This window comes from Syzygium oleosum, unplaced genomic scaffold (assembly GCF_021117445.2).
Source record: "Syzygium oleosum isolate NSW1041296 unplaced genomic scaffold, Sole_v2.1 Sole_v2.14, whole genome shotgun sequence".
Taxonomy (NCBI): Eukaryota; Viridiplantae; Streptophyta; class Magnoliopsida; order Myrtales; family Myrtaceae; genus Syzygium; species Syzygium oleosum.
Window position 1 is genome coordinate 4,686,945 of NW_026607498.1, and position 21,921 is coordinate 4,708,865.

General features: G+C 42.9%; 2 protein-coding genes across 5 annotated transcripts; both read left to right on the forward strand.

Annotated features, from left to right (window-relative positions):
• The first annotated feature begins 1,251 nt into the window (after nucleotides 1-1,251).
• Nucleotides 1,252-18,817, forward strand: LOC115689187 (vestitone reductase-like). 4 transcript variants are annotated; one of them, XM_056317692.1, is made up of 4 exons: nucleotides 1,252-1,551; nucleotides 17,158-17,682; nucleotides 18,045-18,240; nucleotides 18,329-18,817. In XM_056317692.1, exons 1-4 carry the CDS (start codon nucleotides 1,431-1,433, stop codon nucleotides 18,468-18,470), a joined length of 984 nt encoding a protein of 327 aa, XP_056173667.1. In that variant the 5' UTR covers nucleotides 1,252-1,430; the 3' UTR covers nucleotides 18,471-18,817. The 4 variants fall into 4 exon arrangements, with proteins under 4 accessions (XP_056173667.1, XP_056173668.1, XP_030471037.2 ...); XM_056317693.1 differs by lacking the exons at nucleotides 17,158-17,682; nucleotides 18,045-18,240; nucleotides 18,329-18,817 and adding exons at nucleotides 2,217-2,702; nucleotides 3,549-3,744; nucleotides 3,833-4,383 and having other exon boundaries at nucleotides 1,305-1,551; XM_030615177.2 differs by lacking the exons at nucleotides 17,158-17,682; nucleotides 18,045-18,240; nucleotides 18,329-18,817 and adding exons at nucleotides 2,178-2,702; nucleotides 3,549-3,744; nucleotides 3,833-4,383 and having other exon boundaries at nucleotides 1,313-1,551.
• Nucleotides 8,433-10,383, forward strand: LOC115689186 (vestitone reductase-like). Its single transcript, XM_030615178.2, has 4 exons — nucleotides 8,433-8,671; nucleotides 8,767-9,291; nucleotides 9,629-9,830; nucleotides 10,078-10,383. The coding sequence occupies exons 1-4, from the start codon at nucleotides 8,551-8,553 to the stop codon at nucleotides 10,217-10,219; spliced, it is 990 nt and encodes a 329-aa protein (XP_030471038.2). The 5' UTR covers nucleotides 8,433-8,550; the 3' UTR covers nucleotides 10,220-10,383.
• Nucleotides 18,818-21,921: the final 3,104 nt, after the last annotated feature.

A 21,921-nucleotide genomic window follows, 5' to 3' on the forward strand; every position in this document is an offset into this window, starting at 1 on the left:
CTAATTTTTTTACCACAAAAAATCCTAAACTGGTACATTTGTGACCAATTTACCCTCCGTTAGTTTCCATTAAATTGAATTAATGCAAAAAAAAAAAATCACAAACTAGTACACCTATGATAAATGGAGGGTAAAACCCAAAATTGGTATATCCGTTAACTACCGCGTGTCATTTAACAAAATAATTTAACAGTAAAATTTAACGGAAACTAACGCAGGGTAAAATTGTTATAAGACTATCAGTTTGAGGTTTTTGATGGTCAAAAAATTAGTTTTTGGTAAAATTGTCACAGGCGTACAAATTTTGGGTTTTTCGTGGTATTAACCCTTATTTCTTTGATTCAAATCGAGAATTTCTAGGGTTATACATTTTATATATATATATATGGAGTAGTTCATATTGTCTTGGTAACAAGTTTATTAGGATATTCTCTTCTTTGACATGAATGGTTATATCGCTTAATTGGGTGAACACATTCCAGAAAATGAATGGCATTATTGGTATTATATAGTATTGCGACATCTTCTATGGCCACGATTCTATATCATTAAAGCATTTTAATGTATTGGGTTATTATTCCGTTTATCGATGATCGACAAATTGATTTTCACAAAGAAATATTATGATCTTGCCGTGTATTTGTTATGATCCCGACATTCTGTAGAAAAAAATAATCACGGTATTTGTGGCCAAATTGTAACACTTCGTTCAACTATTGATGGATGATAGAGTAAAAACTTGAATAAAATGAAGATTTCATTGAATTGTATGAAGTTAAAAGATAAACATTGTCGCACAAACCATTTTTTCTTCCAAAAAGTTTAAGTTATTTAGATGGATGCCAACATCATAAATATACCCTGTTATTTAACACCCTCTCTTGCGTGTGAATTGGGACTTACATTTGAAATACGAGATGTCGAGATATGCACATAATCACATCAGACGAACAATTGACAACCAAAAAACATACAAAATATGGGAGGGGGTCCAGGCATTCAACTTCATGACTTGTGCCCCGATATCATGTTAAACAAGTAGTTTTTTTTTTTTGCCAAAGAGTTTAAGATGTTAGAATACGAACGAACAATGTATACATATTAGAGTTATTGCGAATCTCGGGCCAACTTGTATCTTACGGATTCGTAACCTCATGTTGAGAGACTCTTGTCTGTAGGACTGCGGTGACGGATGGTAGAGAAGTAGATTGAGTACTTATTACACAAATCGAAGATAACTTTCAGCGAGGAAGATGCTTTGGTTACCACTTATTTTTTTTACCCTTTTGAAAAAGAAAACAACAGTGAAGTAGGTGGCGTTGCATCAGTTTTAAGCGAGAAGAGCACACACTGTGCTACCCAAAACATCAAAGGTCACTCAAAAAAGTTTGCTGCTTTCTGCAACTGGAAGCTTCTCACTTCTCCAAGCTATGGAGGGCAACAAAGGCACAGTGTGTGTGACCGGTGGTACTGGCTTCATAGCTTCATGGCTCATCATGAGGCTCCTTGAACATGGTTACTCTGTCCGGACCACTGTCAGACCCGACCCGGGTAAGCGCCTGTTTTTTCCTGCTTGAACATGGAAATTCATTCTTGCCATGAGTTCTGATCAAGTGTATAGTCTGAGATTGATGTTTTGAACTGTCTATGTTGTCGACAGTCCAATATGCTCTAATCTTTTGGTGCCTGCACATTTATTGGCAATACTAAGCTTAGCTTTCTTGATCGAAGATTTGTCATATAGATTAAGTGTATGGGACTGCTTATGTGTTTCGACCAGTCTGTGTAAGTGAAAAACAACCCCTTTTTGCTGCCTTTTCAAGCATGAGAAAGCGTAAGATGAACTAAAGATGGGTTAGAATTGATGGCAATTGAATCGGTCAATGATGATCTGGTTTCTCTTATATGATTGAGATGCACGTTTACCATATGCCGAGGTGGCCAAAATGAAGTCTCTTGCTCTTGTTCTACATATAAACTCACTCACTCCCTCTCGAGTCAGCTTTTCTTGCAGTACATGTTGCTAAGTTTGAGGGTGTAATTCAGAGTAATTCCTGAATGAGTCATGTTAGTTAATTTATTCTGGACTGCTTTCTCCGATTGACCTCACACATCAATTTCCCATTGAATGTTTGAGCTTTTGTTCGGAACGCGATTGACCGATTTGTTTAGATCAGATGGCAGAAGAGATATCAGCTTCTTGAAAAATCTACCAGGCGCATCAGAAAGGCTCCAAATCATCACCGCCGACCTTGGTGACCCCGAGAGTTTCGGCCCGGCCATCGAAGGCTGTGTCGGAGTCTTCCACGTCGCCACCCCAGTGGACTTCGAGGACAGAGAGCCAGAGCCAGTCGTCACCAAAAGATCCATCGATGGAGCGCTAGGCATCCTGAGGGCCTGCCTGAACTCCAAGACCGTGAAGCGGGTCGTGTACACTTCGAGCGCGTCCGCAGTTCAACTCAACAACTCCGGGGCCGATATACTGGATGAGGACTCCTGGAGCGATGCCGAGTCCCTCCGAAAAACGACGATGTTCGGAGCTTCGTACGCGATCTCGAAGACGTTGACCGAGAAGGCGGTTCTTGAGTTCGGAGAGCAGCACGGACTGGAAGTGGTGACGGTGGTTCCCTCGATTGTCCACGGGCCCTTCATTTGCCCCAAGTTCGCCGGATCCGTCCGAATTTCACTGGCTTTGGTATTAGGTAATGTGATGCACGAAAAAAATATCACATGATCAATATAGATCGTGTAAGTCAAGTCTATTTGGACCGTTGATTACGTGAGATTCAAAGAGGAACTCATATAAGCTATGGTTTAGATAATATTGATCTACATGATCGGGAAAATTTTCCAAAATGTCATAAACCTACCAAATTTAGTCTTAAATCATTTAATTTTGTCAATTAAGTCATAAACCTTTTCACGTTTTGTTAATTAAGTTCATCCGGTCGGCCGGCTACCTTGCTGGCTAAAGGTGTAAAAAAAAGAAAAGAAAAGAAAAGAAAATGAAGAGAAAAATAAAAAATTGAAAAAATATTAAAATATTATTAATAATTTTTTATTAGTTCTTTTTTTTTTCTTTTCTTTTTTTCTACTCCTCTGGCCGGCAACCTCGCTGGCCGACCATCGCCGGATATGGGCGAGGGCCTCACCGGTCACGGAGCAAGGATCGCGACGCCTTCACTCCCGGTTGGCCTAGGGGTTCACAGCCTGGCAACAGGCAAGGGCCGTGATCCCTCGCTTGTGGCTAGTGAGGACTCTTCGCCCTCGACACCATTGAAGACGAACTCATTGTTGAACTCATCATCTTTGACTCTTCATCTTCGAGATACACCTTCCGTACTATAGTCAAATTCAAGACCAATTTGATTGTTTTGGTCACCAAAATGATACATACATTCCATAATTTGACAACGTTTCTCTGTTCAATGTCCAAGTATATGGACAAAGGAAGACAAGACTATAATCTGTCCATTCATATGCTTATCTTCATTTCGATGATGTAAACAATCTTAAATCTTAGATTGACTGGGGTTCGAAATTAACAGGGAACGAGAATGAGTACTGTCTTCTTCTCAAAGTATCTCTCGTCCATGTGGACGACGTGGCGAGAGCACACATCTTCCTCTTCGAGCACCCCGACGCCAAGGGGCGATACATATGTTCGTCGGCCATGATGACAATCGAAGAGATGTCCAAGTTTCTCTCCCAAAGATACCCGGAATTTCAGATACCCTCACCTGAGTAAGTCCTGTTGTATCCCAGTTCATGATCTGACAGATCTTTTATTTCTGTTCTTGGACTGAGAGCAAAGTTTTTCAATTCTCTGTAGGTCCTTGAAGGAAGTGAAAGGCACCAGATTCACCAGCCTTTCGTCGAGGAAGCTGTTGGACGCCGGATTCGAGTATAAGTATGGGATCGAGGACATGTTTGACGGAGCCATCCAATGCTGCAAAGAAAAGGGGTATCTCTAGATCAATTGAAGCTGTTCCATGCATATGACAGAATTCGGTACATCAGGCCGAACGTTGTAATGTTCAAAGTACTAAAACTAAGCAAAATGCAGAAAGAACAGATAAACATGTTGAGAAAATGCGTACCGTGTATCTAGCACGGCTAGTGAAAACTGATTTCTCCGAGGGCCATGTACGAGATATTAAACCGCATGAATAATCTTGGTACTGTATGTTTCTGTTCTTTTGTATTTGGTATTGCAGTATTGAGAACATAAGCACTTTATAGCATAGATCGCCATATATGCGCGTTTGGGTTTCTGAAGCTTAATGCGCCATCTGTATTGCCATGTACTCTCAGACTGGATTATAGAATGAGATGACGAACTGTAAGTGGGTCACTTATAATAATAAAAATTAATATTCGCAAGTAGTTTACCAAATCAATTTAGATTTTCAATTAGTAATATTCGCAAGTAGCTTCCATTTTCTGCTTCGGGACCTTCCTGGATACACCAGGAACGGAGACTCGCTGTGCTTCAACGCCGTGGCCTCCTGGTCGGACCCCAAGGGAGCGTCGGCGGCGCGCAGACTCGAAGTTGTTGGAGGAGGTGGTAGCGGCAGCGGAGGAGATGGATTTCTGGAGGGCTTTGGTAAGGGTCTCGGTGTCGCAAGAGTAGGCCTCAATGAAGTAGGTGTGTATGAAGCTCGGACGAGAAAAGATCCACGAGTTAACACTCGCCATGTGGTTAGGCGACGCCATTGATTGATATCCCCCTAATTGGGCTCTCTCTCTCTCTGTATCTATTCAAGTACCGGAAGAGTTTATCGAGGTGATCTGTGCTAAGGTTAAAAGGATAGTTTGTGTGGATAAGAGAGACTGAAATTGGGAGAGATGCAAGAGAAGAAATGGTATGCTGATGGTGAGACTGTGGGAGAGAGAGTCTGGAGTGGTCATCTGAAGCAGAGGTCACTGAATATGACTGTTACGGTGAAGAAGAAGAGGAAGAAGAAATGGAGAGATCAAAAGCAGAGTGAGAGGAGGCATAGGAGGACTACGATGTTGGTGGTCTTGTTGTTCATGGTCATAATTCAGTTGATGATGACTGTGTTAGTTGTCTTGTTGTCCATGGTCATAATTCAGTAGTTGATGAAGCAAACAAGGAAGCTGAAAAAGATCAAACCTAGCAACAGAATGTCTCCGACTGCTTCCGATGAGAGCGAGAAAAACAAAATCTTGATTTTGAAGCTTCTTCTTTTTTTTTCCCTTTCTTGCCGTCTTCTTGGCTAATTGGAAAATGTGAATCTTTTTGGGAGCAAAATCGAGATGAGAGGGCGTTCTCTTCATTTCCACATAATTGATGAAGTACCACCAACGCTTGAACCATGATCAGATTTAATTAAGAGAAATCATAGAGGGCTCGAATTACCTCCACAAGAGAGAACAGAGAAATTCAAGAAGAAGGTGGAAGGTGGGACCCGTAAGGAAAGAAAAGGAAGAAACTAAATGGGACATCATATTTGATAAAAAGAGAAAAAATGTGGAACAATTAGGTGGAATAGTAACGGAGGATGTGGAAAGAGTGGGATAATGAGTGTATTAGCATAAGGAGGAATGGAAAAAACGCAACCTTTTGAAAAATCATCCCCAAATGATAACAATCTCCCGTCTTTTTAAAACCATGCTATATCAAGTAACTCCCCATCTTACTAGGGATGTTGCATAGAACACGCTTTCATTCTTCAAAACACTATTTTGTTCCTTAAAAGAACCATTTTCTGAGGAAAAAGTGTCAAAAAAGTCTTAAACCTTTTGTATTTGTGCCAATTTAGTCATAAACCTTTTCTTGGTGCAAATTCAGTCCTAAACCTTTTGTTTTTGTGCCAATTCAGTTCTTCCGACTATTTTTGGCCGGATTTTGCTTACGTGGACGCCGGCCGGCTTACGTGGCATCGCCGGCGACCGGCGATAATGTGGACAACTTTTAATAATATTTTTTTGATATTTTAATTATTTTTTCTAATTTTTTTTTCTTTCTTCCTCCCTTCCTCCCTTTGCTGGTGACTGGCCACAGGCCATGGCCGGGCGAGGGTCGCCGTCACCTAGCCATGCCAAGCGAGGCCCGGCATGGCCTAGGTGAGCCCCGGCTAGGTTGGGCAAGCCCCGGCGAGGGCTCCCCTAGCCAGATTTGGTGAGGCCGGCCCTCGCCTAGGCCGCGGTGGCCTCGCTAGATCTGGCCTGGGCGAGGCCGACCCTCGCCTGCAAGAGGGACTGCGAGAGGGCGAGCCCTCGCTAGGGCTCGACCCTCGTGCTGGCCTGCGAGAGGCTCACCCTCGCCGGATCTGGCAAGGGTCGAGCCTTGCCGGATTCGGCGAGGGGCAAGGGTCGAGCCTCGCTGGCCATGGGTGAGGCCCGCCTTCGCTAGATCCGACGAGGTCGTGCCTCGCCCAGCCCAGCGCAGGGCCACCTTCGCGGGCATCCGGCGAGGGTGGCCGGCGTGGCTCGCCAGAGGTCCCCTGGCCTCCAACCGGTCGCCAGGAAGAAGAAAGGAAAAAAAAGAAAAGAAAAAGTAATTAAAAAATCGAAAAAAATTAAAATATTATTAAAAGTTGTCCACGTCATCGCTGGCTGTGCCATGTAGGCCGGCCAGTGTCCATGTCAGCAAAATCTAGCCAAAATTAGCTGAAAGGATTGAATTGGCACAAGAACAAAAGGTTTAAGACTGAATTGGTATCGGAAAAAAGTTTATGACTGAATTGGCACTAATACAAAGGTTTAGGACTTTTTTGATGCTTTTCCCCCATTTTCCGTAGTCGGCACAACATTGTTTGTCGAAAGCTTTTTTCACTCAACATACATATCTTCCAACACAAAAGCAAAATCATAATCGAAAAGCATGACAATCAAGAAAAATCATTGACCACTTCTACAGCATTGGTGTCGGCCATTAAGCATAACTTTGCCTTTTCTTTCTCTCCTCTATACTAGAGATGTTGAGATCACTCCTTTTCTTGCTAGCAGGATACTCAGAACTTGATATGTCCTGCTTTCTTAAGCAAATTATGTTTCGTTGTTGTCATCACTGCCGTGATCGTTTCTTTTGCCCCTGAAGTTGTGGAGAAAACGGTCGTACTTATACGGTCGGTACATCAATATCATCACCAGTTCCTGAAGCGTCGGTATACTCAGTTCGAGCCATGAACATTAGCCTTAAGAGCAATTGATTTCTTCTTCTTGGTGTTTCCACTGGAACTGTCTTTTTTCGGCTTCGTCATCATCACCGATCCAGTTGATTCTTCTGTTGGCATTGCATCGAGATCCTTTCGGCTCATCAATTGCGTCTCCCTTAGATTGCCATGAATCTCGAAGACTCTTCAACAGCTTCTGATGCAATTCTACGTTTTCAAAAGAATTTGCCAAGCGATGTTAGTTCACAATATCAGTGAAACGGAGTATACATTTCGCCAATAGTCTGGTTCTCATCCATCTTGAACATCTCCATAACTGGAGAGATAATTTTGCTCTTCTTCATTTTGTTGGTTTTCTTTCATATGGGTTACCGCCGATTTATCCCAAATCTCCTTTGTTTTGCACGCTGATATACTATTTGAGATTGTCTCTTTTTTCTCAATCAACCCATTTATTATGTATACGATTCAACATGCCAACTATTAAGCAACTTATTAGAAACACAAGAGAGCCAATCATAAATGTCACGAAATCCCCTGCTCTTGGGGGATGACCTCGGCATCGATGGACATGCACTAGGGTGTAGGTGCGACTCGTTCAGATCACCATTGGTAGAGCACAACGGAGCATATGCATAGCTTTGTAGTTTGTGTTAGTTTTTTCTCGTCGATATCATCTTTGCCCTTGCTTGGTGCAACACTCTGTCCAGTTTCAATCACTTTTCATGCTGCAAAATCCGTTTATTTGATGAACGTCTCTATTTTGCATCTCCTATAAACAAAATTAGCCACGACAAAGTGGAGGCCCAGTAACAGACTGACCTTCATTTAAGCGAGTACAACATAGCTGCCAAATGATCTCTAACTCAAAAACTAATGCACTTTCTATAAAACACAAGGAAAAGTTAATCATTCTCTCAATTGGTGTTTAGACGTCGACGGTGGACCAAGTATAAACAGTCGATTTTCGAGTCCGGTTTTCCTTCTATTTTGCTCGGTATAAAAAGCCTAACTCGAGAGAGCACTCAGGGAACTGTCAAAAGGTGAGGTTATGTGAAGTTAATACTTCGTATCTTTATAGTAGAATTTGTGAGATTATTCGGGTATACATGGGGTCTGAAAAGCAGCCGAGAGTATGTGTTTCGAGCATGTAATCTCCTCCGGTTGATTATAGCCAAACATCGCGTCCATCTCTACCTGGGGTGTAGGATATATCCAAACGAACTACGTAAATCATGTGTGTCGGGTTCATTTTATGCATTTATTTGTTGCTCGATTATCGACCGTCTTGCGGATGTCCAAGCTCTAATAGTATCACATGTTCCATGGCCACCTCTCTCTAATAGTACAAAAGAGCATCATTTCCACCACAAACTAGTTGTGGAGAGAGAGAGAGAGAGAGACGTTGATGGAGACCGACAAAGGCACGGTGTGTGTAACAGGTGGAACTGGGTACTTGGCTTTATGGATGATCACGAGGCTCCTTGAGCAGGGCTACTCCGTCCGGGCCACCGTCCGTCCCGACCCGGGTAAGAACATACATCACGATACGATCAGGCTTAAATACATGGGTATGTTCAAGATCATTTGCTTAATTCTTTCTATGAATTGTGTGTGCATATAGATGGCAAGAGGGACATTAGCTTCCTCACAAACCTTGCGAAAGCGCCACAAAGCCTCCAAATCTTCCACGCCGATCTCGGCGACCCGGAGAGCTTCGTCCCCGCCATCCAGGGCTGCGTCGGCGTCTTCCACATGGCCGCCGCCATTGACTTCCATGGACGAGAGCCGGAGGACGTCGTCGCGGAGAGGGCCGTGCGCGGGGCGATCGGCATCCTCAAGGCGTGCTCGAGCTCGGGGACGGTGAGGCGGGTGGTGTACACGTCGAGCTCCGCCGCCGTGCACGGGAACACCACCGGGGCGGAGACCATGGACGAGGGCTTCTGGACCGATGTCGAGATGATCAGGGGGTTGAAGACGCCCGAAGGGCCGTACATGGTCTCCAAGACGCTGGCCGAGAAGGCGGTTCTCGATTTCGGGGCGAGGATGGGCTTGGACGTGGTGGTGGTGGTTCCGTCCTTCATGATTGGGCCATTCCTTTGCCCCAAGCTTCCGGCTTCGATTGGCATAGCACTGGCTATGGTCCTGGGTATGTTCCAAAACCCCCTAGTTAGTGTGAGATTTATGAGGAAAAAGAAGAATCCTAGTGTCCTTTGAGTTTGGTTGCACAGGAATAACGTCCGGGGCGTGAAAACGGATGGATGAAATGGATCTGATGAGCGAATCGCACCACACTTGCACACTCTCTTCGGTTCACTCCTAGCTCATTTCTTGGTGTGCGTGACGAGGAATTGTCGCAACGATGGGAATTAGTCGGGTGGTGAAAGAGCCTCGGCCTGGTGTCGAGCACGACCTGATTTCGATTATTCATCGAGTTAAGCTTGCGGAATTAGGGATTAGAATTTTGATTTACCTTAATAGTGCAGGAGACACAAACCCATATAAGAATGTGTGCTTATCCAAGACATCGATGGTGCATCCGGATGACGTGGTGAGGGCGCACATCTACCTCTTCGAACACCCTCAAGCCAAAGGCAGGTTCATTTGTTCTTCCGACGTGATCACCGTCGAAGAGACGGCGGAGCTTCTCTCTCTAAAGTTGCCGGAGCTTCCATTGCCTTCGTCAAGGTAACGTTTTTTTCGATTTTCATATTCTCTTCAAGAATTCTTAAATTTATGTTTTCTTTATGTCGAAGTCGTCAACCATGAAAAACACAAAACAAAAATAAAATAAAGCATCATTTTCCAAGGGGATGGTATGATCCGATTACGCGCGAAGTCAAAATTTGTATGCAGATCTACGAATTAATAATGCGTGTGTATATATATTATGAAAATTTCAGGTATTTATGATTTACTGCTGCTTATTTTTCAGTGCTCTTAAGGAAATTAAAGGTTATCCGATGCCATGCCTTTCGTCGAAGAAGCTCTTGGACATCGGTTTCGAGTTCAAGCATGGCCTCGAGGACATGTTCGATGGAGCAATTCGGAGCTGCAAAGAAAATGGTTACCTTTGAAGGGTGCCCAACTTGCTCGAATCATAGCTTTTCTAAGCCAAAAGTACTTGTGTAAAATTTGAGAGAAAGCGTCGGGTATTGCGAGTTCTCTTAACTAGAGTATGATAGTACTTTTGACAAATGCGAGAAATCTTGTTAAATAACGGTGCTTTTGATCTTTTCAAGCCTTCTCTTCCCTTTGGCTATTCTTCTATGTCCCATGCTAGTTTTATCATAAGAAGTATACAGATTCTTGGGTTGAAGTTTGAAGAGGCTTGCTTATACATCCATCGCATCTTTCGGTTGTCGATGAGATGTCCTGATGCGGCCATTGTAGGGCTAAACACGAGTGCGATATCTGTGTCGAGAGAGACTAAAAGGGAGTTTGTCTTCTAGATCCGATAGTCCAAACGGAGACCTTCCTGCTGCTGCCGGGTGGGAAATTTAGTGCTGCCGCCCGGATGGGTGGGTATGAATGTAGCACAAAAACTACACAAAATGAGAAGACCCTAGGCTAGGCTACATAACCGAAGCACAGATCACCATCGCGCCTGTGCCTCCGCCGATGCAACAGCGGAAAATGCCTTTCGCACTTCGTTCGTGCGGATCGATCTCTCTACCTCCGGCTCTCGGTGGTCGGTCCGCTCTCTTGCTCTCTTGGACCCCATGTGCCAGTGGCCCTATCGAGCGTTGACGCTAAGTCCAATTGAGAAACCTTCTTATGCGCCATTCATGGGCGCAGCAAAAGTCCAGATGAAAAGCTCCAAAAGGGTGAAAAGTAGGGTTTCACTATGCATGGCCCCTTGTGTGCTGGATTGATACTGAGCACCGACACCACTGACATTTGACCATGACCGTGACAGAGAAATTTTGGAACCTCCCACTCACATTGAAAGCCATGATGGTCGACCCTCTTTTGGCAGGGCAATATCTCTAGAATCGCAGAAATCTCTTCCTCAAATAATTTTGCTGGCGCGAGCTCATGATTACCGCGCGACTCTCCCTGTGTGAACCGAGCGCACCTGATCCCTCTGGCGAGATGGCGCTAGTACTTAGCTCGAGTTCTTCTGAATTCTATCGATCGCGCCTGGTTTGATTGGATTAGTTATGAAAATTAATTTTAATTTTAAGGAGTCACTGTTATCATTTTAGAGGTAAGTTAGTGGTCGTTTTACTTCCAACGAACCATAGGTTCAAGCTCAGGGACTGGATTACGCCATATATTTGTGTAATCGGGACTTTTCTCTTTATCTGATAACATTTCACGCGATCCTTCCTATTTTAAACATTCCTAAGCACGCATATCTAAGAGACCGAGCATCACCACCACATAGAGAAAAGTGTTAAAAAAGTCATAAAAAAAGTCCTAAACCTTTTTTTAGTGCCAATTCAGTCCTAAACCTTTTGCATTTGTACCAATTCAGTCTTAAATCTTTTTTTGGTGTCAATTTAGTCCTAAACCTTTTTCATTTGTGCCAATTTAATCCTAAATATTTTGTATTTGTGCCAATTTAGTTCTAAACCTTTTGCATTGGTGCCAATTCAGTCCTTCAACACGTGAATAGCTATTAGTCGGAAGGACTGAATTGGCACCAATGCAAAAGGTTTAGAACTAAATTGGCACCAAAAAAAGGTTTAGGACTAAATTGACACCAATGCAAAAGGTTTAGAACTAAATTGGCACAAATGTAAAAGATTTATGACTTTTTTTACACTTTTCTCCCGACACATACAGTAGGCTTTAAATATCGGCAATCGCGAGAATAATTATGACATAACAACAAATAAATCACGATAATAATAAGGGGGTAAAAATTGCGATAAATAAAATCCGATACGGATCGAGTAAAGAATATTACATGGTTTTCGTTAGGAAACCTCGGAACAGGACCCCTATGACCATAGAAGCAATTTAACACGAGATAACGAACAATGCACTTTAATCTAACGCAAGGTGTGACTTTAACATAAGCAAACAAGAGTGAAATAGACCAGGACAACTCCTTAGAGCTCTCGGTTTAGGTAGGAGCAAGGATTGGTTCTAGCACAAAAATATTTCCAACTTACGCCAAGATGCAATAAAGCACACTGAGCGCCCCATCCAGGCCAATCGATCCTTGATTGAGATAAAGGGTTCGCATCGCCCACGGAAGTGAAGCGAACCACGATACCTCGACTTTCGATGACTACCCGGGCCCGAAATCCTCGGCAACCGACGTAAAGGCAAAGTTGGGCCCAAGCTCTCTTTGGGCTTTTTATTTTATCCTAAGTTGGGCCTAGGTCGGGTCAGAGAGGTTGGTGGGCCAAGAGATTGGGCTTAATGGGCTTGGATTGGGCTAAAAAGCCCAACCAGGCTTTACCGTAGAAACCGGGGTGCACCAGAGGCTCGGGCAGACTCCCGAGCCTCCGTCGATCGAGATTTGGGTTGTTGGGTCCGAGGTCATGACACCATATTTTCCCTAGTTTAAAAGGTCAGAAGGAACTTTGCGCAAAAATTGAATATAGGGTGACGAAATGACGATGTTTTTTTATTAGGGTCGAATTTCGACATTATCGGCGAATTTGACCCTTAAGCTGGATGAGATGCTAGAATGATGCCTACTTTCTCGGTGCAAAGTCCGAGATCTTGAAACTGCAAGATGTCTAATTCCTAGATGCTAGGGTGCAAAGAAAGAAATAAGGACGCGCGATGTTGCAATGATTCTGTCTTTAATTAGGAGTCAAATTGCACCATCATCGGCCAACTCGATCCATAGTCCCCATGGAATGCATGAGTAGCCTTTATGCAATGAAACCATAATCTCTTTGGTTTGGGAAAATTATCAAAAAAGTCTTAAACATATTGTAATTATGCCAACTCAGTTATAAATCTTTTTTTTTGTGCCAATTGAATACTAAACCTTTTGCATTTATGTCAATTTAGTCCATCCGGCCAATTTTGATAGGCTGGCGCTGACGTAGATAAATTTTAATAATATTTTAATATTTTTTGAATTATTTTCTTTTCTTTTCTTTCTCTTTTTTTATCCTTCCTTCTTTCTCTGGCCGGTCACTGGATTGAGGCGAGGGCCGGCAAGGTTGACCTCGTTGGCCAGAGGAAAAAGGAAGGAAAAAAAAAGAAAGAGAAAGAAAAGAAAGAAAATAATTCAAAAAATATTAAAATATTATTAATAATTGTCCACGTCACGTCAGTGCCGGCCGTGCCACATTAGCGCCGGCTGGCCAAAATTGAACGGATGGACTGAATTGGTACTATGCAAAAGGTTTAGACCTGAATTAATACAATTACAATATATTTAGAACTCTTTTGATAATTTTTACTCTCTAGTTTCCATATGCAAAAGGCATGCAATAACAAAAGTGGATGCAAGATTGTGCAAAACAACTTATTTTTACTAGGTTTCAAATTTAGTTGATATTGACGAATTTGATCCCTAAACTTTGACGATGCAATTACGTATTGGTAAAATTTAGGTGTCAACATATTAATATCATGGACTACCTATGATTATTTCTTGGGAAAAGTGCCAAAAAAGTCTTATACCTTTTGCATTGGTGCCAATTTAGTCATAAAATTTTTTTGGTGCCAATTCAGTCCTAAACCTTTTGTCTTTGTGCCAATTCAGTCCTAAACCTTTTTATGGTGCCAATTCAGTCCTAAACTTTTTCTATTGGTGTCAATTCAGTCTTAAACCTTTTGTTTTTATGCCAATTCAGTCCTTTCGGACAATTTTGGCCGGATTTTGCTGACGTGGACGCCGACCGGCCGACGGCCAGTCACCGGCGCTGACGTGGATAACTTTAATAATATTTTAGTATTTTTTTGAATTTTTATTTATTTATTTCTTTTCTTTTTTTTTTTCCCTCCCCTCCCTCCTTCCTCTAGCCAGTCGTCGGACTGGCGACCGGCCAGAGGCCTCGCCGACCACTGGCGAGGGAGGCCTTGCACTAGGCGAGGGTGGGGAAGGCGAGCCTCGCCATGGCTGGGCGAGGCCCGGCCTCCAGCGAGGGCTCGAGCCTCGCCAACGGCTGGGCGATATTTCCTCGTGTGTTGGACAACGAAAGAGATATTTCCTCCACTCGCATCGTGATCTTTGGCTGTCGGTGGTCCTTCTTTGCAACTCAATATCTGTGAAATCATATAAGTTCATGATTAATATCGTGGACTTGGTTATTTCTTTGATTTAAATGATGAATTAGGCTATAAAAAGATTTGTATAGGGTTGCTCATATTAGGACATTCTCTTTCCTTTAACGTGAATGATCATATCAACTTCATTTCCAGTGTAATATAGTGCCACGACAAAATGTTTGATACCCACGATTCTATATCATCAAAGCATTTCAATATATCGAGTCATTATTTAGTCCGTTTGTTAATAAAGCAAAATTAATTTCTACATTGTAAGATAAACTGTTTTTTCCTCCGTGAGGTTGTAAGATGCCGCGCCTTTCGTCAGAGAAGCTCTTGGGCATTGGTTTCGAGTTCAAGTACGGCGCCGAGGACGTGTTTGATGGCGCGATTTGGAGCTGCGAAGAAAACGGTTATATCTGAAGGTGCGGGACTCGTTCGAATCACAGCTTTTCTTTTCCAGCAATAATACCTATGTATGGGTACTTAAACATAGTACGAACTTAGGTATCGAGCACGATAAAGCCAATTGTTACTTCGTAGAGACCCTCCTCTCTCGGACCCATGAGCTAGCCGAGGCTAAGTCCGTCGAGGACGGAGCCAGACTCGGTCTGGCCCAATCCACTTCCACCGACAGCGACCGGAGTCAGATCCGCAACCACAGTGCTCATGTTTGGGTGGGTGGGTGGTCGGAGGAGCACAACACCGATGCTTCAATGGCTATTCACAGACGCTACTCCAAGACTTCCGAGGCGACGTTGCTAGGGTTCATCCGGCAATTGTGGACAGAGCCAACATGCACGAATATACAGTTCTAGCGTCTTACAACCACATCTGGGTGAGGAAAAGATCGTGTGAATGATCGACACCTGTCAGACAACAACGATTAGCACAAGTCATTTAGCAAAAGTCCAAGTTAAGAAAGTTCAAAGAAGTTGAAAAGTAGGGTTTAACTATGCAAACTCCTTCGTGTGTTGGACAACGAAAGAGATATTTCCTCCACTCGCATCGTAAGGCATGACGGTGGTCCTTCTTTGCAACTCAATATCTGTGAAATCATATAAGTTCATGATTAATATCGTGGACTTGGTTATTTCTTTGATTTAAATGATGAATTAGGCTATAAAAAGATTTGTATAGGGTTGCTCATATTAGGACATTCTCTTTCCTTTAACGTGAATGATCATATCACCTTCATTTCCAGTGTAATATAGTGCCACGACATCTTTGATACCCACGATTCTATATCATCAAAGCATTTCAATATATCGAGTCATTATTTAGTCCGTTGTTAATAAAGCAAAATTAATTTCTACATTGTAAGATAAACTGTTTTTTTCCTCCAGAAGTTTGAGTTGTTGAATTGCATGGTAACATTATGTTTATACCATATTACCAAACGATCTCCCTTTGCGTGTCAACCGGAGTCAACGTTTAATATAAGGGATATGCATATAACCACATCAGACGAATAATAGACAACCGGAAGACATGCAAAATACGGGAGGGAGCGCGGGGATTCGAGCTCGTGATTTGTGCTCTGCTACCAAGTTAAACAATTGGCATTTTTATTTTCGAAAATTTTAAATTATTAGAATACGAGCGGACGATGTATATAAAACGTATCACCTGACATAGACAAAACACGGCGTTGTACCACCAGGTGTGATAGCCTACTGGCAGAGGGATCACCTTATCTTCAACAAGGTCATAAATTCAAGCTACGTGAGTGAATCTCGGGCTAGCTAGTGTCTTATTTTGACCTCGCGTTGGAAGATTTATTTTCATCTGACACCTTGGTGTAAGGCTACGGTGACAGATTGAAGAGAAGTAGACGGAGCAGATATGATTCAAATCGGACATTTCCAAATTACTCGGCGGGCAGAAAGCGGAATTGGTCACTCCGACTTTTCCAATGCGGCGCCCGTTTTAAGGGAGACACGTGCGCACAGCCTGCTGGCCAAAACATCAAAGGAAACACTAGAAAAGTTTGCTGCTATCTGAAACTTGAAGCTCTTTCACTTCTCCAAGCCATGGAGGGCAACAAAGGCGCAGTGTGTGTGACAGGTGGTACCGGCTTCATAGCTTCATGGCTCATCATGAGGCTCCTTGAACGTGGTTACTCGGTCCGGACCACCGTCAGACACGACCCGGGTACGGCTCTCCTTTTTTTCCTGCTTGAACATGGAGATTCATTCTTTTGCCCTGAGTTCTGATCGAGTGTGAAGTCTTTGACTCATGTTTTGTGCTGTCCATACATGCTCTGATCTGTTTGTGTGTATGCACAATACGTATGCGTTTCAAATGGTCTGTGTTTGTGGAGAAATAAATGCAGAAAAGGTTGGGGCGTTAACTATAGCAGAAAGTTTTTATACTTTGTCTGATTCAGGCGTTGAGGAACGATTTTCGATTGGAATTACGATTAGGCATAGAACTATCAGAAAAGCAACCCTCTCTGCTGCTTTTCAAGCATGAGAAAGCATAGCATGAACTAAATATGGGTTGGATTAACGGCAATAGACTCGGTTAATGATGATCAGATTTCTCTTATATGATCAATACATTTTCCGTATGCCGAGGTGACTAGGACAAAATCTCTCGCTCTTGTTCGACTACATATGAACTCACTCACTCTCTCTTGAATCAGCTTTTCTTGCAGTCCATATTGCTAAGTTTTATGTTGTATTCAGATTATTTCCTGAATGAGTCGTGTTGTATCAGTTGATTTTTCTCCGGACCGGTTTCACTGATTAACACGACACATCCATGTCCAATTAAATATTTGAGCTTTCATTCGGGATGCGATTGACGGATTTGTTATGATCAGATGGCAGCAGAGACATCAGCTTCTTGAAAAATTTACCGGGAGCATCAGAAAGGCTCCGAATCTTCACTGCCGACCTCGGCGACCCCGAGAGTTTCGGTCCAGCCATCGCTGGCTGTGTCGGAGTCTTCCACGTCGCCACCCCCGTGGACTTCGAGGACCGAGAGCCAGAGCCAGTCGTCACCAAAAGATGCATCGAGGGAACGCTAGGCATCCTGAGGGCCTGCCTGAACTCCAAGACCGTGAAGCGGGTCGTGTACACCTCGAGTGCGTCGGCGGTGTTGCTCAACAACTCCAACGCCGATATACAGGATGAGGACTCTTGGAGCGATGTCGAGTCCCTCAGAGGAATGAGGATGCCGGGGGCTTCGTACGCAATCTCGAAGACGTTGACGGAGAAGGCAGTTCTCGAGTTCGGAGAGAGACATGGACTGGAAGTCGTGAGTGTTGTTCCCCCGTTCGTCCACGGGCCGTTCATCTGTCCCAAGTTCGCCGCATCCGTCCAGAATTGTCTGGCTATGGTATTAGGTATGTGATGCACGAAAAAACATAACATGATCTATAAATTAAATATATCTAGACCGTTGATCATGTGAGACTCATATAATTAGTGGTTCGAATAATATTGGTCAATATGATATATAAACTTTGCAATAACTTGCCGTGACACAACTTACATCCTATAGTCAAATTCATGACCAGTTTGATTGATTTGGTCACCCGAAAGATACAGAATTTCCATAATTTGACATTGTTTCTCCGTTCAACGTTAAATATATGACAAAGGAAGACAAGACTATTAGCCGTCCACTCATATGTTCATGTTCATTTCAATGATACACACTTTCTTAAGTCTTAATTTGACTGCGGAAAATCCCGTTCGAAAACAGGGAACGAGAACCAGTACTGGTTTCTCCTCAGAATGTGTCTTGTGCATGTGGACGACGTGGTGAGAGCACACATCTTCCTCTTCGAGCACCCCGACGCCAAGGGGCGGTACATATGTTCCTCGGCCATGATTACCATCGAAGAGATGTCCAAGTTTCTCTCCGAGAGATACCCGGAGTTTCAGATACCCTCACCGGAGTAAGTCCTGTCATATCCCATTTCATGATCTAACAGATCTACTGTAGCTGTTCTTGAACTGAGAGCAAAGTTTTTTAAATCTTTGTAGGTCCTTGAAGGAAGTGAAAGGCCCCAGATTCGCCAGCCTTTCGTCGAGGAAGTTGTTGGACGCTGGTTTCGAGTTTAAGTATGGGATCGAGGACATGTTCGATGGAGCCATCAAATGCTGCAAGGAAAAGGGCTATCTCTAGATCAATTGCTGTTCCATGCATATGACAGAATTCGATATATCAAGCCGAACATAGTAATGTTCAATGTAATAAACTGGCATCATGCCATTAAATTGTGTGACCTATTTCTATTCTGATATGTCCTGGGTTCATACTCATATAGTCCTGAAAGAAAAATGCAGACAAAAATAGAGGAACATGTCCAAGAACATCTCTTAAAGATATTTAGGATATTTCCTATGATTTTCTATATCTATTTTGATTATGCATATCCGATTTGATTTCATTTGATTTCCTCTATCTAAGCCTATAATTAGACTCTCCATGTACTCTTTTCGATATATCGAAATATCCAGGAATTTCCCATATCTTATTTTCCGCATTATTCTTAACTTTGTATTTGATATTGCTGTGAATATATGCACTTATATCGTACATCGTCATATATGCACGTTTTGCTCTTGATGAATATCGTTTACAATTTCTGTTTTTGAAGCTTAACGCTGCACCATTTCATGTTAACATGAACTCGAAGTCTGGATTACAGAACGAGATAACAAATTGCAAGCGGGTCATTTTCAATACTCAATAACAATTAATATCCGGAAATAATTTGTCAAATCAATTTAAAGTTCTAATGTTAGTAATGGATAGTACATTTCTGGAGAATACCACAAATAATAACAATCTCTCCCGTCTTTTTTAATCCATGCTATATCAATTAACTTTCCCTTATCTTATTGGGAATATTGCATAATACACACTATCTTTCTTCAAAACACTACTTTGCTCATTTAAAGAACCATTTTCCTTATTCAATACAATCGCTCGGAAGCTTATTTCCACTCAACATACACTTCTTTAAACGTAGAATCAAAATCGTCATAGAAAAGCATCACAATCCACAGAATCACTTACCTCTTCTATAGCATTGGCATCGGCCACTCTCTTGTTAGCAGGATAATGTCGAGCTAGTTACGTCTCACTTTCTCACAATCAAAGCAAATTGCGTCCTTTTTGTCCCGGTTGCTCTCATTGTTGTTCGCGATGTTAGTAAAACGATTGATCATTTCACCCATAGTTCTTGAACCTCTCCTAATTAGTTGCGAGAGAGATAATTTTTCTCTTCTTCAGTTCATTGGTTTCCATATGGGTCACCACCAATATAGCCCAAATCTCCTTTGCCCCTTTGCACGTTGATATTCTGTTTACATCTGTTGGTGTTAGAGCGCAGTAGAGCCTATGCATAGCTATGAAGTTTGTGGTAGTTTCTTCTCATCAATATCATCTTTCTCTTCGCTTGGTGCAACTTCTGGTGCATTTTCAATCACTTCCCATGCTTCATTCCGTAGATTTGATGTGCATCTCTCTTCCGCATCTCCTATAATATAAATTAGAGCCATCACAAAGTGGAGGTCGAGCAATAGACTGACCTTCATTCAAGTGAGTACCAAACATAGTTGCCAAATGATCTTTCAACTCAAAAAGATAATGCACTTTTTAAGAAAACAGGAGAAACTAATCCGTTTTCGCGATTGGTGTAATGATCTGATCATGCGTGAGGTGGAAATCTGTTTATCTAGTGATCAGTATTCCCATTGTGCGGGAATGACCGATGCATTAGCACCTGGTGTTCAAAGTTTGCGCTTTTATGTCGATGGTGGACCGAGTAAAGACTCGTTTTCGAAGCTATTGCTCATGAACTAATCACGAGGGCCTTTTCTTTCAAGAAGGAAAAATGCTCTAGAGCGAATAAGAGGTCGCAAGATGCCTGGCTTTTCATCAAAGAAGCTCTTGGACATCGGTTTCGAGTTCAAGCATGGCCCCGAGGACATGTTCGATGGAGCAATTCGGAGCTGCAAAAGAAAATGGGTGTCGCGACCGACCTCCGCGCGCTCTTTTTCGTCAAACAGGGGGTTTCGCCTGGTACGTGCTAAGTCTAGGTTTGTGACTTAACTCGGGCTCTCCCAAGCCCATACCATATCGCGACTTAGGGTTTAAGTTTTTAACATGCAAGTGATTTATATCAAGGAGTCGCCACTAATCGATTTGGGGTGGGCCGATTAGAAACCCAAATAGGGTGACGGGAGAATCACCCTATTCCTGCGAACCAGAGATTAACCGAGTTCGGGGACTTGGTTATACTAGTTAGATAACTAATGCCCTTTCGGTACCTTTTTACCCTGTTCATTTCTGAAAATATTTGTCAAGCAGTTTGAATTGATTTTAGGACCTTTCTCCTAACATGTGAGGTGATCAAGCGAGTGCATAATCAGAAACGATTAGCAGTCAAAAACACAACAATTCATGCAGCCTAAGGTTCTAACCTTAACTAAGTCAGATGACATTCAAAACACAACAACTCATGCGATTGTATTAAAAAGCATGCATAACAATACAACGGTAATAATAATAAAAACACGCAAAATACTACCACGTAACCTTAGGTTTATTTTAATTTAAAAAAAACAAAAACTTACATAATAATATCACAACAAATTAAATAAACAAATATATCACATTAAAAAAATAAAAAAAAATCAATTTTTTTTAATTTTTTTAAAAATAAAATAAAATAAAAATAAAATAAATTCGAAACCTCTTTTTTTTAAATAAAAATAAAAATAATTAAAAAAAGGGAAGGAAGAAGAAAAAAAAAGAAAAGATAATCTTTTTTTTAAATTTTTAAATTTTTTTTTAAAAATTTTAAAATACATTTTCTTAAAAATAAAAAAAATTAAAATAAAAATAAAATAAAAAGGGATCGGGTCAGTCGGATCCGACCCAGGTCAACGGACCCGACCCGGGGCATTGACCCGGATCGGATCGACTGAACCGGGTCGGTTGGACTGACCCGGGTCAACGGATCCGATCCGGGGCGTTGACCTGAGTCGTATCGGATGAACCGGGTCGGTCGGACCGACCCGAGTCAACAGATCCGACCCGGGGCGTTGACCGGGTCGGGTCAACTAAACCGGGTCAGGCCGATCTAACGGTCACGGACGCCGGAGAAACCAGAAATCGGCCGCTCGCCGGCCTACCCAAACCGACGCCGCCCCTCGAATCGACTTCTGGGAGCACTGCCAAGCCTCGCCAGCCACCTGGGTTGCCGTCCAACCGTCGCTCGCCGGCCGGCGAGGTAATCAAAAAACGGCCACTTTGAGGCATTTTATCAAACAGACGGTGAGCAGCGCAAAAAAAGGGGAATCCCGACCTGTTTCGAGGCCTCGCCGTCCTCGGGACACCCGTTCTTACCTTTGGCAACGACGCACGAACGGCGGGGGACGGCAGTATGGGCCAGAACTCGCGTGAAACGGCCGGCGCGGGTCCCGGCCAAGCCGGGAGCAAAAACAGGGGAAAACAGAGCGGTTCGGGCCGGGGGGAGAGCTCACTGTCGACGGCGCGTCTGGGGGGTTTCCGGTTGATCAGGGGGCGACGGCGACGCGGCTGGGAAACTGTAAAAACCAACTCT

Bases quoted from the DNA above. Each gene is read 5' to 3' on its own strand.
- LOC115689187 (XM_056317692.1), top strand. From the start codon at position 1,431: ATGGAGGGCAACAAAGGCACAGTGTGTGTGACCGGTGGTACTGGCTTC. The intron at 1,552-17,157 runs GTAAGCGCCTGT...TGTTATGATCAG, and splicing joins CACTGTCAGACCCGACCCGG to ATGGCAGCAGAGACATCAGC. The intron at 17,683-18,044 runs GTATGTGATGCA...GTTCGAAAACAG, and splicing joins TTGTCTGGCTATGGTATTAG to GGAACGAGAACCAGTACTGG.
- LOC115689186 (XM_030615178.2), top strand. From the start codon at position 8,551: ATGGAGACCGACAAAGGCACGGTGTGTGTAACAGGTGGAACTGGGTAC. The intron at 8,672-8,766 runs GTAAGAACATAC...GTGTGCATATAG, and splicing joins CACCGTCCGTCCCGACCCGG to ATGGCAAGAGGGACATTAGC. The intron at 9,831-10,077 runs GTAACGTTTTTT...CTTATTTTTCAG, and splicing joins CTTCCATTGCCTTCGTCAAG to TGCTCTTAAGGAAATTAAAG.